The 13,655-nt window shown below is 40.7% G+C and overlaps 1 protein-coding gene across 1 annotated transcript; it reads right to left on the bottom strand.

The window, feature by feature from the left end:
- Positions 1 to 8,708: 8,708 nt before the first annotated feature.
- LOC122050649 lies at positions 8,709 to 10,550 on the bottom strand. The gene has a single exon (XM_042611540.1). It carries the CDS (start codon positions 10,548 to 10,550, stop codon positions 8,709 to 8,711), a length of 1,842 nt encoding a protein of 613 aa, XP_042467474.1.
- Positions 10,551 to 13,655: the final 3,105 nt, after the last annotated feature.

Below are 13,655 nucleotides of genomic sequence, written 5' to 3'. Positions count from 1 at the left end.
TCCCAATCGATCGGGGAGGCTTTGGATCGATCCACGGATCGATCCAGAGCGCCTCTGTGCTCTGGAAACGCGCCTGGATCGATCCACGGATCGATCCAGCGCTTATCGCGCGAAGCAGCCGCGTCCCAATCGATCCACTGATCGATTGGGACCTCTGGATCGATCCACGGATCGATCCAGAGGCTCTCTGTTCGCTGGGACAGGTCTGGATCGATCCACTGATCGATCCAGAGCCTGGATCGATCCACTGATCGATCCAGCACTTGATTTTTGTCCAAAACCAAGTCCCAAACCTTCCAAACCAACATCCGGTCAACCTTGACCTGTTGGTATGTCATGCCTAGCATCTAGTCACTCCCTTGACCTGCTAGGACTCCCTTACCAAGTGTCCGGTCAATCCCTTTGACCCACTTGGACTTTTCTCTGTGCCAAGTATCCGGTCAATCCCTTTGACCTACTTGGACTTTTCTTTCATGCCAAGTATCCAGTCAATCCTTTGACCTACTTGGACTTCCCAGCACCAGATGTCCGATCATCCTTGATCCATCTGGATTTTCCCTTGCCTGGCTTCACTCACCAGGACTTTCACCTAGCTTCACTCACTAGGGTTTTCCATCTGCCTAGCTTCACTCACTAGGACTTTCACCTGGCTTCACTCACCAGGATTTTCACCTAGCTTCACTCACTAGGGTTTTCCATCTGCCTAGCTTCACTCACTAGGACTTTCACCTGGCTTCACTCACCAGGATTTCCATCTGCCTAGCTTCACTCACTAGGACTTTCACTTGGCTTCACTCACCAGGATTTCCATCTGCCTAGCTTCACTCACTAGGACTTCCTTCTGCCTGGCTTCACTCACCAGGACTTTTCTTCTGCCTGGCTTCACTCACCAGGACTTTCATACTGCCTAGCAAGTATCCAGTCAACCTTGACCTACTCACAAGGTCTTTCATTTTGCCTAACATCCCAGTTAGGACTTCCCAGTCAAGTATCCAGTCAACCTTGACCTACTTGACTCTTCTTCAATCAATATCTTATTGTCAAACATCTAAACCCAAACCAAGACTCAGCTTGGTTACCCAGGTCAACCTTGACCTGAGGGATATTGCACCAACAATCTCCCCCTTTTTGATGTTTGACAATACCACAATAACACTTACAATCCCATATGTAAGTTAGGCTAATCTCATAGCCTCCTTCTTCATGCCACTAGGTAATGAAAGCATAAATTAAGCTCTTCATTCTCCCCCTAAGAGGGCAAACTCCCTCTAGGTAATGAAAGCCTAACTTACTCCCTTTCATGAGTCCTTTCATTCTCCCCCTATGACCTTCCCATAGGTAATGAAGGCCTAAACTTAACCATACATTCTCCCCCTATTGGCACACATCAACCCATCGTTGGACACACATCAACCTATGCTCCAATTCTGGGCACACTTCAACAAATCCATTTGTTGAAGACTCTCCCCCTGAAGAGTTGCTCATCGTTGTTCACAATATCACTCGTTGTGATCAACACGATAATGAAGGTCCCATACCCTTCATTTATCCTTAACTTCTCCCTCATTGTAGACAACTACCCAACCTTGAGCATTATCTACCACTTGAGTGTCCACTTGAAATAATGAGGATATCCACTCCCCATTTCTCCCCATTTCAAGTTTAAATGCTCAACCTTGAGCAAGTTCACAACAGAAGGTTAACCACCTTCCAAGGTTCATGAAAAATAATTTTCATGTCTTTAAAAAGTCCCTCCCCCTAAAGACATGGTGGTAACTTCTGTCATTGCACCAACAATGACTTGGAATCCCTAAACCTTTAGGAAACCCAAATTTAGAAGTTTTGAGGTTCAAATATTCAAAATTTGAAACAACCTCAACCTAAACTTCTACTTAGTCTTCGTTAACCAATCCATCCTTGTTTTCAACATGAAAACACCCTTTGTATGTATACAAATGCATTTAAGGGGTTTGGAATGGTTACCTAGACTCAAAGAGGTTCAAAGATGCTGAAATCAAGCCTTCCCAGCCAAAATCAGCAACTTGGATCGATTGGAGTTGGGTTCCAATCGATTGAACCTTTCTGAATCGATCCACTGATCGATTCAGACTACCTGGATCGATCGGCTGATCGATCCAGCGAGCTTTTGCTCGCGGGAATTGCCGTTTGAATCGATCCATGGATCGATTCAGGAACTCCAATCGATCCATGGATCGATCGGAGCTCTGATAGTTGCTGAAATTCCATTTCAGTCAACTTCAGAAACCCCTAGAAAATTCTACAAAAATCCAAAAATTATGAAATTTCGTGTAGACATTATTTAGGGCATACTTAATCATGGAAAAATAGCTTTCTATGAAAATACATCATATTTTCAAGGATTGACACAAACTTGAGAACTTGCAAAAACTTTAGTGTTTTTCTTCAAGTTTGTGTCTAACTATTCAATGGTGATTACTATCAAAAGATAGCCTTCACCAAGGTTTTCCAAAAATATTTTAAAAACATTTTCAAAACCAATATCCCATCATGTTCCTTGGGCATAATGCACATGACTTGTACATTAGCTTTCCCAATGATGGGAAAACACATAACTATGTGTTTTGATGAACCTAAAACTCAAAAGAATGCACTAAATCAACATCTTGAGTTTTGTTCATCTTTCTAACATCTCACTTGTATCTATTGTGGACAAAACACATACAAGTCATCTTAGAGGTCTTTGTGAGATGTAAAATTTGGTTTTGCCCTATTCTAGGGATCATGCATATTTATCTAGGTATTTTAGAAATGTTAGACATCCACCTAGGATGTCACTTGTCAATAAGTGTCGTTAAATGCCATTTGTCCTTAATTACAAGGAATTAAACTTAATGCATGATTATGTTATGGCATACATCAAAAGAAAATAATTTTCAAAAGAAAATATCCTATTACTACATGATGTATGAATGTTATGACATGGTATTTTTGGATTTTTCATAATAAAACATGAATGTAAAAATAGACATGATGTCATGGCATATTATGGGCAAACAATCATGGCAATATTTAGCATAAATAAAATATACCTAAATTAACTATCTAAGTATCCTTAAAGTCTTAGCTAAAACTTACAACTTAAACCTAGATTGCCCTAAAGTGCTTCAAGAAAATGCCAAAGCCTAAGTTTGCATTTCTAATTTCCTTGATTTAATGTATGCCAATTGAAAATAAACATGTCCTCAAATGTTAGCATATTCCATTTTTCTTCAAGAGTAGCACTTTTGAATTAAGGCCCAGATTGCCTTAAATTGCCTAAGAACATACCAAAATCCCAACTTGGTATTTCTCAAGATTTTCTCAAATTTGTGCCACTTTAAAATAAAATCAATACTTCTCCAATTTGGCACATTTTACTCTTTCAAGGAGTAAATAATAATTCCATTTCATTTTCAAAGGTTAACAAAAACCTTGAAAATGCTCCTTGAGTGTCAATTTCCTCAAAGTTGGGTTAACTACCCTTCTAATCAGAGTTGACACTCTCTAACCCATCTATGGGGTAGAGAAGATGCTCCTAGGAACCCAACACCTATTGGTGCTCCTTGGATGCTCTAGGTACTCACTAGGGATAACTTCCCTAGATACCTTCCTAGTGACCTTGTTGGGCTTCTTAGAAGCCTTGGTCACATTTTCTAGGTCAACTCTAGGGATAACCTCCCTTGTGACCTTGTTTGTGACTTTCTTAGACTTCTTAGAAGTCTTAGTCACATTTATTGCAAAAATACTCTTAGGGATGACTTCCCTAGTATTTTTGGCTTGACCACTAGACCTAGGGTTTGTTCCATAACTATATGAAACTCTATGGTAAGAGGGCACATCCTTCTTAGCCTTTGGTTTGTATCCCAAACCTCTATGGCCATTGGATGGCTTTTGTACCCCTAAACCTAGGTTATGCTCATTTTGCCCTAATAGGATATTTTCCATCCTTTTTAGGGTCTTTTCCATTTTATCAAGCCTTGATCTCAAGACTTGATTTTCTATCACTAAGTCCTTAGTTTTTGGTTTTTCATTTGATTCATGAGCATATTTGTTCTTGGGCTTGTATCTAAAATCTTTAGAGTTATTGCCCAAGTGTCTATCTACCTTCCTAACCTTAGGTGTAGTGGTTTTAGCATGAAAAGCTATATGTTTTTCTTTAACGCTATCATGCTTTCTATTTTCATGGTAAATAGCATTAAAATGATATAAGTTAGAGCTATCATGCTTTTTACCATAATGTAAAGGGGTAGGCTCAATAAATGTTACCTTCTTCTTTACCTTGGAGGCTCCCCCTTGACTAGTGCCTCCTTGAGCCTTGACCACCTTCTTCCCCTTGGGGCATTGACTTCGGTAATGCCCCTTTTGATTGCAAGAGAAGCATATAATATGCTCCTTGCTCTTCTTTGTCCTAGGGGTGGTCTCCTTGGGCTTCTCCTTGCCCTTTTGTGTCACTTGACCCTTTTTCTTGGCCAAGTTGGGACACTTGCTCTTGTAGTGCCCACTTTCCCTACACTCAAAACATATTATATGATTTTTATTTTTAATTGAAACATTTATACCTTCTTGGGTAGGGGTGGTGCTTTCTCCTCCATGTGATGTGGATGTAGGGGCTTCCTCTTGATCCGATAGTGATGCTCCTCCATTTGATTTTTCTTGACTTGTGGAGGTGGAAGCTTCTTCATCCTCTTCATCTCTTGACCCGGATGTAGAAGCTTCTCCTTCTTCTTGATCCGGTGTCACCAAGGATTGCTCCCCTTCAATCCTAGAGGTGGAGGCTTCATCATCTTGAATATGAAACAAGGAGTATGCTTCCTCCTTGTTCCCTTCGTTGCATTCCCTTGAGGATGAAGCATCTTGGATTTCCTCTTCTTTGGAGGTTGAGCATCTATCAACCTCGGAATCCTCCTTTTGGTCTTGCTCCAAAGAGTCACCCTCTTTGGATTCTTCATGATCTTGTACAGTGGAGGGGATCTCTTCATGAAGCTTGGCCAATTTGCTCCAAAGCTCCTTGGCATCTTCGAATTCTCCAACTCGAGCCAAGATGTGGCTAGGCAATAAGTTGACCAGAAGCTTGGTCACTTTGTCATTTGCCTCGCCCCTTTGAATTTGCTCTGAGCTCCATCTGCTTTTCTTTAGAAGCTTGCCCTTGGAGTTCGTTGGAGCTTTGAAGCCTTCCATTAGAGCAAACCATTGCTCTATCTCCATCATAAGAAAGTTTTCGATTCTTGATCTCCAAGAATCGAAGCTTGCCGATGTGTATGGTGGAGCCACCCTTGTGTCAAATCCAAGTCCATCTTGGAATTGCATCTTGAAGTTGAGCTTGATAGAATCTTGAACTTGAAGAATTTGCTCCAACTTCTTCACCCTCTAGCTTTTCTTGATATGTTTGCCCCTTCCGGCGGTGATTCCGGTGAAGAGCAACCTTGCTCTGATACCACTTGTTAGGACCAAAAGTAGCTAGAGGGGGGGTGAATAGCTCGTCGCGTTCGCTCGTTGCTCGGCGTTGCTCGGCGTTGCTCGTTTCTTCAAGAATATGCAGCGGAAAATACAGAAACAAATACAACAACGCTAACACGGTTGGTTTACTTGGTATCCACCTCACAAGAGGTGACTAGTCCAAGGATTCACACCACGCACGCACCCTCCACTATGAACACACTCCTTTTCGGTAACTACCGAGGGCGGAGAAGCTCTACAAGACTCTCAGTACAAGAAGAAAGGAAAGGGAAACAAGATACAAGCGCAAAGCTTACAATGAGTACAGAAAACCCTAACCCTAGCTTCTCTTCTTGCCTTTGATCTGCCTCTTGACTTGGAAAGCTTCCAAGATCCTTCAAGAACTGGCGATCTGATCTTTGAGAGCGCTGTGGAGGAGCTGGCGAGTAATCTGGAGTGAATCGGAGAAGCGATTGCCGCAGCCATCACACGCCTGCAGCTATAAACGACGCCAACGGTCGGATCCTGATCGATTCGAATGTTCCCAATCGATCGGGGAGGCTTTGGATCGATCCACGGATCGATCCAGAGCGCCTCTGTGCTCTGGAAACGCGCCTGGATCGATCCACGGATCGATCCAGCGCTTATCGCGCGAAGCAGCCGCGTCCCAATCGATCCACTGATCGATTGGGACCTCTGGATCGATCCACTGATCGATCCACGGATCGATCCAGAGGCTCTCTGTTCGCTGGGACAGGTCTGGATCGATCCAGAGCCTGGATCGATCCACTGATCGATCCAGCACTTGATTTTTGTCCAAAACCAAGTCCCAAACCTCCCAAACCAACATCCGGTCAACCTTGACCTGTTGGTATGTCATGCCTAGCATCTAGTCACTCACTTGACCTGCTAGGACTCCCTTACCAAGTGTCTGGTCAATCCCTTTGACTCACTTGGACTTTTCTCTGTGCCAAGTATCCGGTCAATCCCTTTGACCTACTTGGACTTTTCTTTCATGCCAAGTATCCAGTCAATCCTTTGACCTACTTGGACTTCCCAGCACCAGATGTCCGATCATCCTTGATCCATCTGGATTTTCCCTTGCCTGGCTTCACTCACCAGGACTTTCACCTAGCTTCACTCACTAGGGTTTTCCATCTGCCTAGCTTCACTCACTAGGACTTTCACCTGGCTTCACTCACCAGGATTTTCACCTAGCTTCACTCACTAGGGTTTTCCATCTGCCTAGCTTCACTCACTAGGACTTTCACCTGGCTTCACTCACCAGGATTTCCATCTTCTTAGCTTCACTCACTAGGACTTTCACCTGGCTTCACTCACCAGGATTTCCATCTGCCTAGCTTCACTCACTAGGACTTCCTTCTGCCTGGCTTCACTCACCAGGACTTTTCTTCTGCCTGGCTTCACTCACCAGGACTTTTCTTCTGCCTGGCTTCACTCACCAGGACTTTCATACTGCCTAGCAAGTATCCAGTCAACCTTGACCTACTCACAAGGTCTTTCATTTTGCCTAACATCCCAGTTAGGACTTCCCAGTCAAGTATCCAGTCAACCTTGACCTACTTGACTCTTCTTCAATCAATATCTTATTGTCAAACATCTAAACACAAACCAAGACTCAGCTTGGTTACCCAGGTCAACCTTGACCTGAGGGATATTGCACCAACAGTTATGAAAAGGAGCCTTGGCGCAACGGTAAAATTGTTACTTTGTGATCAAAAGGTGTTCGAATCCTGAAAATAGCCTCTTGTAAAAAAGTAGGGTAAGGCTGCGTATAATGGATCCTTCCCCGAGACCCCGCATAGCGGGAGCTTCGTGCACCAGGCTGCCCTTTTTTATAGTTGTAGCAGCTATGGTTTCATAATTGTAATAATATGGGGAAAAAATTAAGACTAAAATTGTTTGTAGTCTCCAAAAGGATGTAAACGATATTTTTTTAGCCTAAAACTTGATCGTTACAGGTTCCACTCCGTAATCAGTTATAGATCTCTGAATGATCTTCATTTGATGTATTGTGTGTCCCGTAGTTCAACTCGAGTCTCTCAAAGTTTAAGGCTTAACATTCACATTATAGCAACTATGGTTTCATAGCCACTACAATTGTAGCAACTACGGTTTCATAACTGCTACAACTGAGTTGTCATGCAGTTGTAGTAGCCAGGGGCGGAGCTAAGATATTGGTTGAGTGTAGGCAATAATATAATATATTTAATAAAGTAAAACAAAATTAAAATTTTATAATTGTAAAATTATGCATGGTATAAAATTAAAGATCAACAAAGACTAAGCAATATATAATAGAACAGAACATGATGCATAAAAGCTAACATAATAATTAAACCACAAATGACAAAATGAAAACTAACCCGTTGAGCTTGTCCAACTGGATTATCCTTCCTAATATCAAGAAAACTATCTATTCCACCATCTTCAAAAAGATTCTTGGTTATAAGATGCACTCAAAAGTTGTTCATAATTTTCAAGCATCAAACCAACATCATCCACATTGATGAAATATGTATAGAAATATAGTTGCAAATGAATAAGACAAATTAGCACTTGCCATGAAAATTCAAAATGGAAAGCTAAAAATTATACTTATGAGTGATAACATGACATATTCAGCATTAGTAAAACTACATGATTTTTTAAAGAAAAAATTCATTTCAAAGGAGAGTTGTAAAGAGCTTAAGTCAAGAAGCTAATTCTTTTGTTAACAAAGCATGCAATATGAAATCAAACATCACACATAATTACCTTACAATTGTTCTTTTCGAGTCTTCATATTTTGAAACTTTTGTATAATAGACAATAAGACTATCATTCATCCAATCGTCACTCATTCGATTGCGCAACCTGTCTTTCACAATTCTCATGGCAGAAAACACTCTCTCTACAGACGCAGTCACAACTGGTAAAATTAATGCTAATGTCAAAAACTTAAAAACCAATGGATACACCATACTTTTCTTTGACATAACTAACTTCTCTGAAAGATCACCGAGGTCTTTCAATCCTTGAAATGTTTTGTTAGAACGCATATCACATATATAAGTTTCAAGTTGATCATCAAGTACGAGAAGATCAAATCTTGAGAAATCTTGTGGATAAAACTTATCTAGTTGCAACAATTTTTTCTTGTCAAAAGCTATAAAAGAGTTTTGTGGACACAAACAAGCTACACAAAGAAGTAACTCTGTACTTGCCTATGAGAAACGATCATTTAATTCTTAAAGTTGCATATCAATAACACCATAAAATAAATCAACTCGATAGTGATGTAAATTTGTCACTTCTGGTGGATTACGATGGGGACGACCACGTGGTGCCCAACTTGTGAACATATCATCCATTTTGAGACAATCAATGTAATGTTGTTGACAAAAATAGTGAACCTTTTCTAAAAATGAATCCCAACCATCTTCTCTCATATTTTGGAGTCGGTGTTTGCATACTTGTACCAAATCCATTGCATTTACAATATCCTGATCTTTCTTTTGTAATGTCGTCGATAATTCACTCGAAATCCCTAAGACATGTTTCATCAAGTGTAGATTGAATACAAAATAAAATGAAAGTATTGACTCCAATAAATTAAATGCCTCAGTTTTTTGATCAGGAGAACTGGAATCATCTTCTGAAATCATTTCAAGCACATCACTGACAGCAGAGAACATAGAAATCAAACTGTTCAAAGAATTGTAATGTGACCCCCAACGTGTATCCCTAGCACGTTGAAGGGTAGTTTCTTGATTAAGCCCTCGACCACTTGAAATTTCACCTCTCTCTAGCGCCTCAACAATAAAATCTGAATGTTTCTCCTTAAGAAGATCAGAACATTTGCAGGATGATCCAACAACATTTACCACATCACCAACAATACGAAAGAAATTAGAAATTGGAAGATTTTTCTTGGCCACGGCTATAAGAGCTAGTTGAAGCTGATGGGCAAAACAATTTATGTAAAATGCACATGGGTTCTCCTTTAAAATGAGTGCTTTTAGACCATTAAATTTACCTTGCATATTACTTGCTCCATCAAAACCTTGTCCTCTCACATTAGATATGCTCAAATTATATTTAGCGAATATCTTATCAATAGCAGCTTTAAGTGAGAGTGCTGTAGTATTAGTAACATGTTCAATTCCAATAAAACGCTCATTTATATGCCCACTACTATCCACATAGTGCAAAACAACTGACATTTGTTCCTTCATTGACACATCACGAGATTCATCAACTAAAATAGAGAATAATGAATTACCAATATCTTTGATAATAACATTAATTGTTTCAGTTGCACAAGCCCTTACTATATCCTTCTGAATATCCGGTGATGTTAACTTGCAATTTTTAGGAGCATTTTTCAATATCACATCATTAATCTCTTTATTATGAGCACTTAAAAACTCCAGTTGAATAAGAAAGTTACTCGGATTAAGAGAACCTTCAGTCTCATCATGACCCCGAAATGAATTCCCTTGTCGCAACAGAACTCTAATACAATCAATCGAAGCAGTGAGACGGATACGATAATCACTTCTCATTTGCTTTGACTGTTTGTGCAAAATTGATTGGATGTGTTCATCTTGATTCATCAAAGCTTCACAATTCATTCGAGCTTTATGATGTTCACTATCATGTTGGCCAACATGAATATTTAATCTATCTTTACCCTTCCAATTTGTAAATCCTTCGCTAACAAAAGTCTCTCCTCCTGCTTGTTTTCCCTTAGTTGTCTTGAAAAGATAACAATACAAACAATACGCTGTATCTTTTTCTATACTATATTCTAACCAATAGCCAAATTCCTTAAACCATGAAGGATTGAACCGTCTAAATTGACTTACTCCAAATTTTCGTTTTGGGAATTCATAATCTGAAGGTTGACATGGGACTTTTTGCAAATATATCCTTCGAACTTGATCTCTAATGTTAGCATTATAAGAACAAATGGGAACCCTTAGTCCAGGATCTCCTGGTAGTTGTGAAAAATCAAATTCTCCAACTGTAACATTTCCAGTATTTTGTTCTTCTGGTTCTGGAGCTTTTCTTTTAAGAAATCTATGCATTGTAGACATAGTGATTTGACTGATTTCCTAATAAAAATAAATAAAAAATGAATTAACAATCCAAACTTAAACAAAATTCTAAAATTATCAAATTATATATTTAATTAACATAGCAGAGATTTAATATTTATCCATACTTTTTTACCCATGCACAGCCTTGTATATGAATAATTATTGCAAAAGAAAAAAAAAATCTCTCATAGTTAACTATCACATTAGTGGCTGTAGTTCTTAATTTTGTAAGCATTATCAACATATAGTAGAAAACAAAATAATATATAGATAACTTTTTATTGAAAATTATTTAATATGAGTTGTGGAAAGTGGAAACAGAAGTTAGAACTTAGAAGTGCTTCGCTAGTTCGCCGTTTTTTTTTTTTTTTTGGAACAGGAAAAAAAGCATTTAGGGTTAAGGCCTTGAAGGTTACCTTGGGTCCTTGGGCTTCTTAGATTGCTATGGAGTGCGGCAGCAAAGGAGGAAGATGAAGTCAAAAAGGAGGCGGCGGCCGCCGGCCGGCGAGGAAAGACTGACTATTGAAGATGGGTATTTCGGGAGGCGTTTGTGAGGTTGTCGCAGCTTGCCGGCGTGTAGCCGACGGCGTCGTCGAACATGATACTTTTCTCCCAATTCGTGTTCGGTGTTCCTCTGAGCCTCTGGCTTACTGGCTATGGCCTCTGCAAGTTTGGCATGGAGACGAGAGAAGTCGTTCGTCGCAAGGTTAGAGAGCGATTAATTTAATTAGGGTTGAGTGGTTGACTTAGGGTAAAAAAAGACTAATAATATTTTTTTTATGTCCGGGCCCAGTGTGGGCAACTGCCCACACTGGGCCCGTGTAAGCTCTGCCACTGGTAGTATAATTAAGCTTAATAACATGATTATTAAACCCTACACTTACAGCATAAATTTTGACCAATCTGGTTTAATATATCAAATCGAAACTTATTCAGATATTTACAACTAGTTACAAGGTAATAGCTGTTGGAACCCCAAGGATGTTTTAATGTGATCAACCAAGTTAGGTTAGGTTCTGTGGTGTTTTAACCTTGTGTCTAAGTGTGCAGGAGCTTAGGAACACAAGAAGTCGAGCGAAAGATGCAGCTAGCGAGAAGGACGGCACAGGAGAGAGTCGATGGGCTCGGTGCGTCCGAGGAGCGAGGTGCTGCGGAAGAGTACGCGGGCGGACGAGAGGGAAGCGCGCGGTATTTCCGAGAGATGAGAAGCCAGAGCGGAAGGTTGCTCGAAAAGGCCGAAATTGGGTTCGGGTGAGCCATATTTCGGTTGGCTGAAATCACCCAAGCAAGTAGAGCCGGAGCGGAAGACCCGAACCGAAGCAAGCAGCACCGAAGCAGAGGGTCTAGACCAAAAAGTCAACTAAGTTGACTTTAGTGGTCTGAGCGCCTGGACCCATTCCGGGCGCCCGGAACCTAATTTTGACCGGATCGCGTTTGACCGCGATCTGTTGCGAAGGGAATAAAATTTTATCCCCCTTCCAGGCACCTGGAACCCTCCAGGCACCCCGACCAAGGCTGTAAATAAAACCTTGGTTCAGAAGTTAGAACAGAACAAGCAATTGCATATTCTACACTTGTACGCTTCTCTTGTCTAGTTTAGCTTCTCATTTTTTGTACGTCATTGTTGTAAGAGGCTTCTCCGCCTGAACGAGATCTTCAGTGTGTGATTCATTCCTTGGATTAACAACCTCCCCGGTTGTAACCAAGTCAAATCCATGAGCCTCTTCTTTTAGCTTCTTTCTTTATTTAATTATATGCAAGTGTTCTTTTAAAAGTTCAAGAAGGGTATTTCTTTTTGTGCAGTGCTAGTCAACCGTTCGATAGTCGGCCACCAACGGTCCCCAACAAATGGTATCAGAGACAGGACGCTTCAAGAAAACTAATCGTCGATCGAAGCAAAGATGATGGTCGGACCAAGCATATATCCGCCAAAGTTTGAGGGGGAGTTCGCTAGCTGGAAAAAGCGAATGTAGGTATTTTTCAAAATGGATTTTGATTTACTTTTGATAATAGAGTTCGGTTTTACAGCACCGAAAGGGAAAGAAAAATACCAGTGGATGAAAAAAGAGCAGGCCGACTACGTGGCAAATGGCAAAGCAGAGTTCCACCTACTGAGCGTCCTTCCGCCACAAGAAGTCAACTGGATCAGCAACTACAACTCAACAAAGGAGCTTTGGGAGAAGTTCCTTAAGTTACACGAAGGGACGTCCGAAGCTAATCTCGCGAGGCAGGACTTATTTCGCAACCAGCTGACTAAGCTACGGCTTGAAGAAGACGAAACAATTGCGCATCTCCACTCAAGGATTAAGGAGATCGTCACCGGACTATCGAATATCGGAGAAAAGGTAAGTAACCGAGATTCGCTAAGGTATACGTTAAATGCATTTCCTAGGAATATGAAATGGACTTCACTAGTAGATGCTTTTTATATCTCTAATGACTTAGAAAATATTACCTTAGAAGAATTATTTTCTATGTTTGAAGTGCATGAATCGAGATGTGTAGGTATAAAGGAGTCGAAGTACAACATTGCCCTCAAGGCAGCGAGAGACGAACATGAGTCAGAATCTTCTCTCGACAACAAGGAATGGTTATGATGGTAAGGCGCTTTAAAAAGTTGTTTAATTCAAGTAAAACTAACCATCCGTAGGGTAGAAATAAAAGGACGATCAGATGCTACCACTGCAATAAAGAAGGGCACGTCAAAGACAACTGCCCCAAGCTAAGGAATAAGGACAAGGATAAAGGAAAGAAGCTTGTCCAAACAAAGAAGTTCAAGACACTAAAAGCGACGTTGGATGATACGTCGTCCGAATCAGAAGTCGAGGCCTTCTCCGGACTTGCATTAATGGCAAGTTATCAAGACGAGGACTATGATTCAAGCTCGTCCGAAATGAGCATCGATGAAGAGGAAGCTACTGTTGGAGCAATCTGGGTACCCTAGGTTTTGATGTTTGGGTAAAGGTTTAAGTTAGGTTTATTGTTGTATTTGATATGCATTCTGAGTGTGCAGGATACAGGTACAACAAGGAAAGTCCAAGGGTGAGTCTTGGCGGTATAAGTCCAAGCATGTAGTCTTGGCAACGTAAGTCC

Source organism: Zingiber officinale, chromosome 3A (assembly GCF_018446385.1).
Source record: "Zingiber officinale cultivar Zhangliang chromosome 3A, Zo_v1.1, whole genome shotgun sequence".
Classification (NCBI taxonomy): Eukaryota; Viridiplantae; Streptophyta; class Magnoliopsida; order Zingiberales; family Zingiberaceae; genus Zingiber; species Zingiber officinale.
Note: the sequence above shows the minus strand (reverse complement) of the source record. Positions and strands in the feature narration are given on the sequence as shown.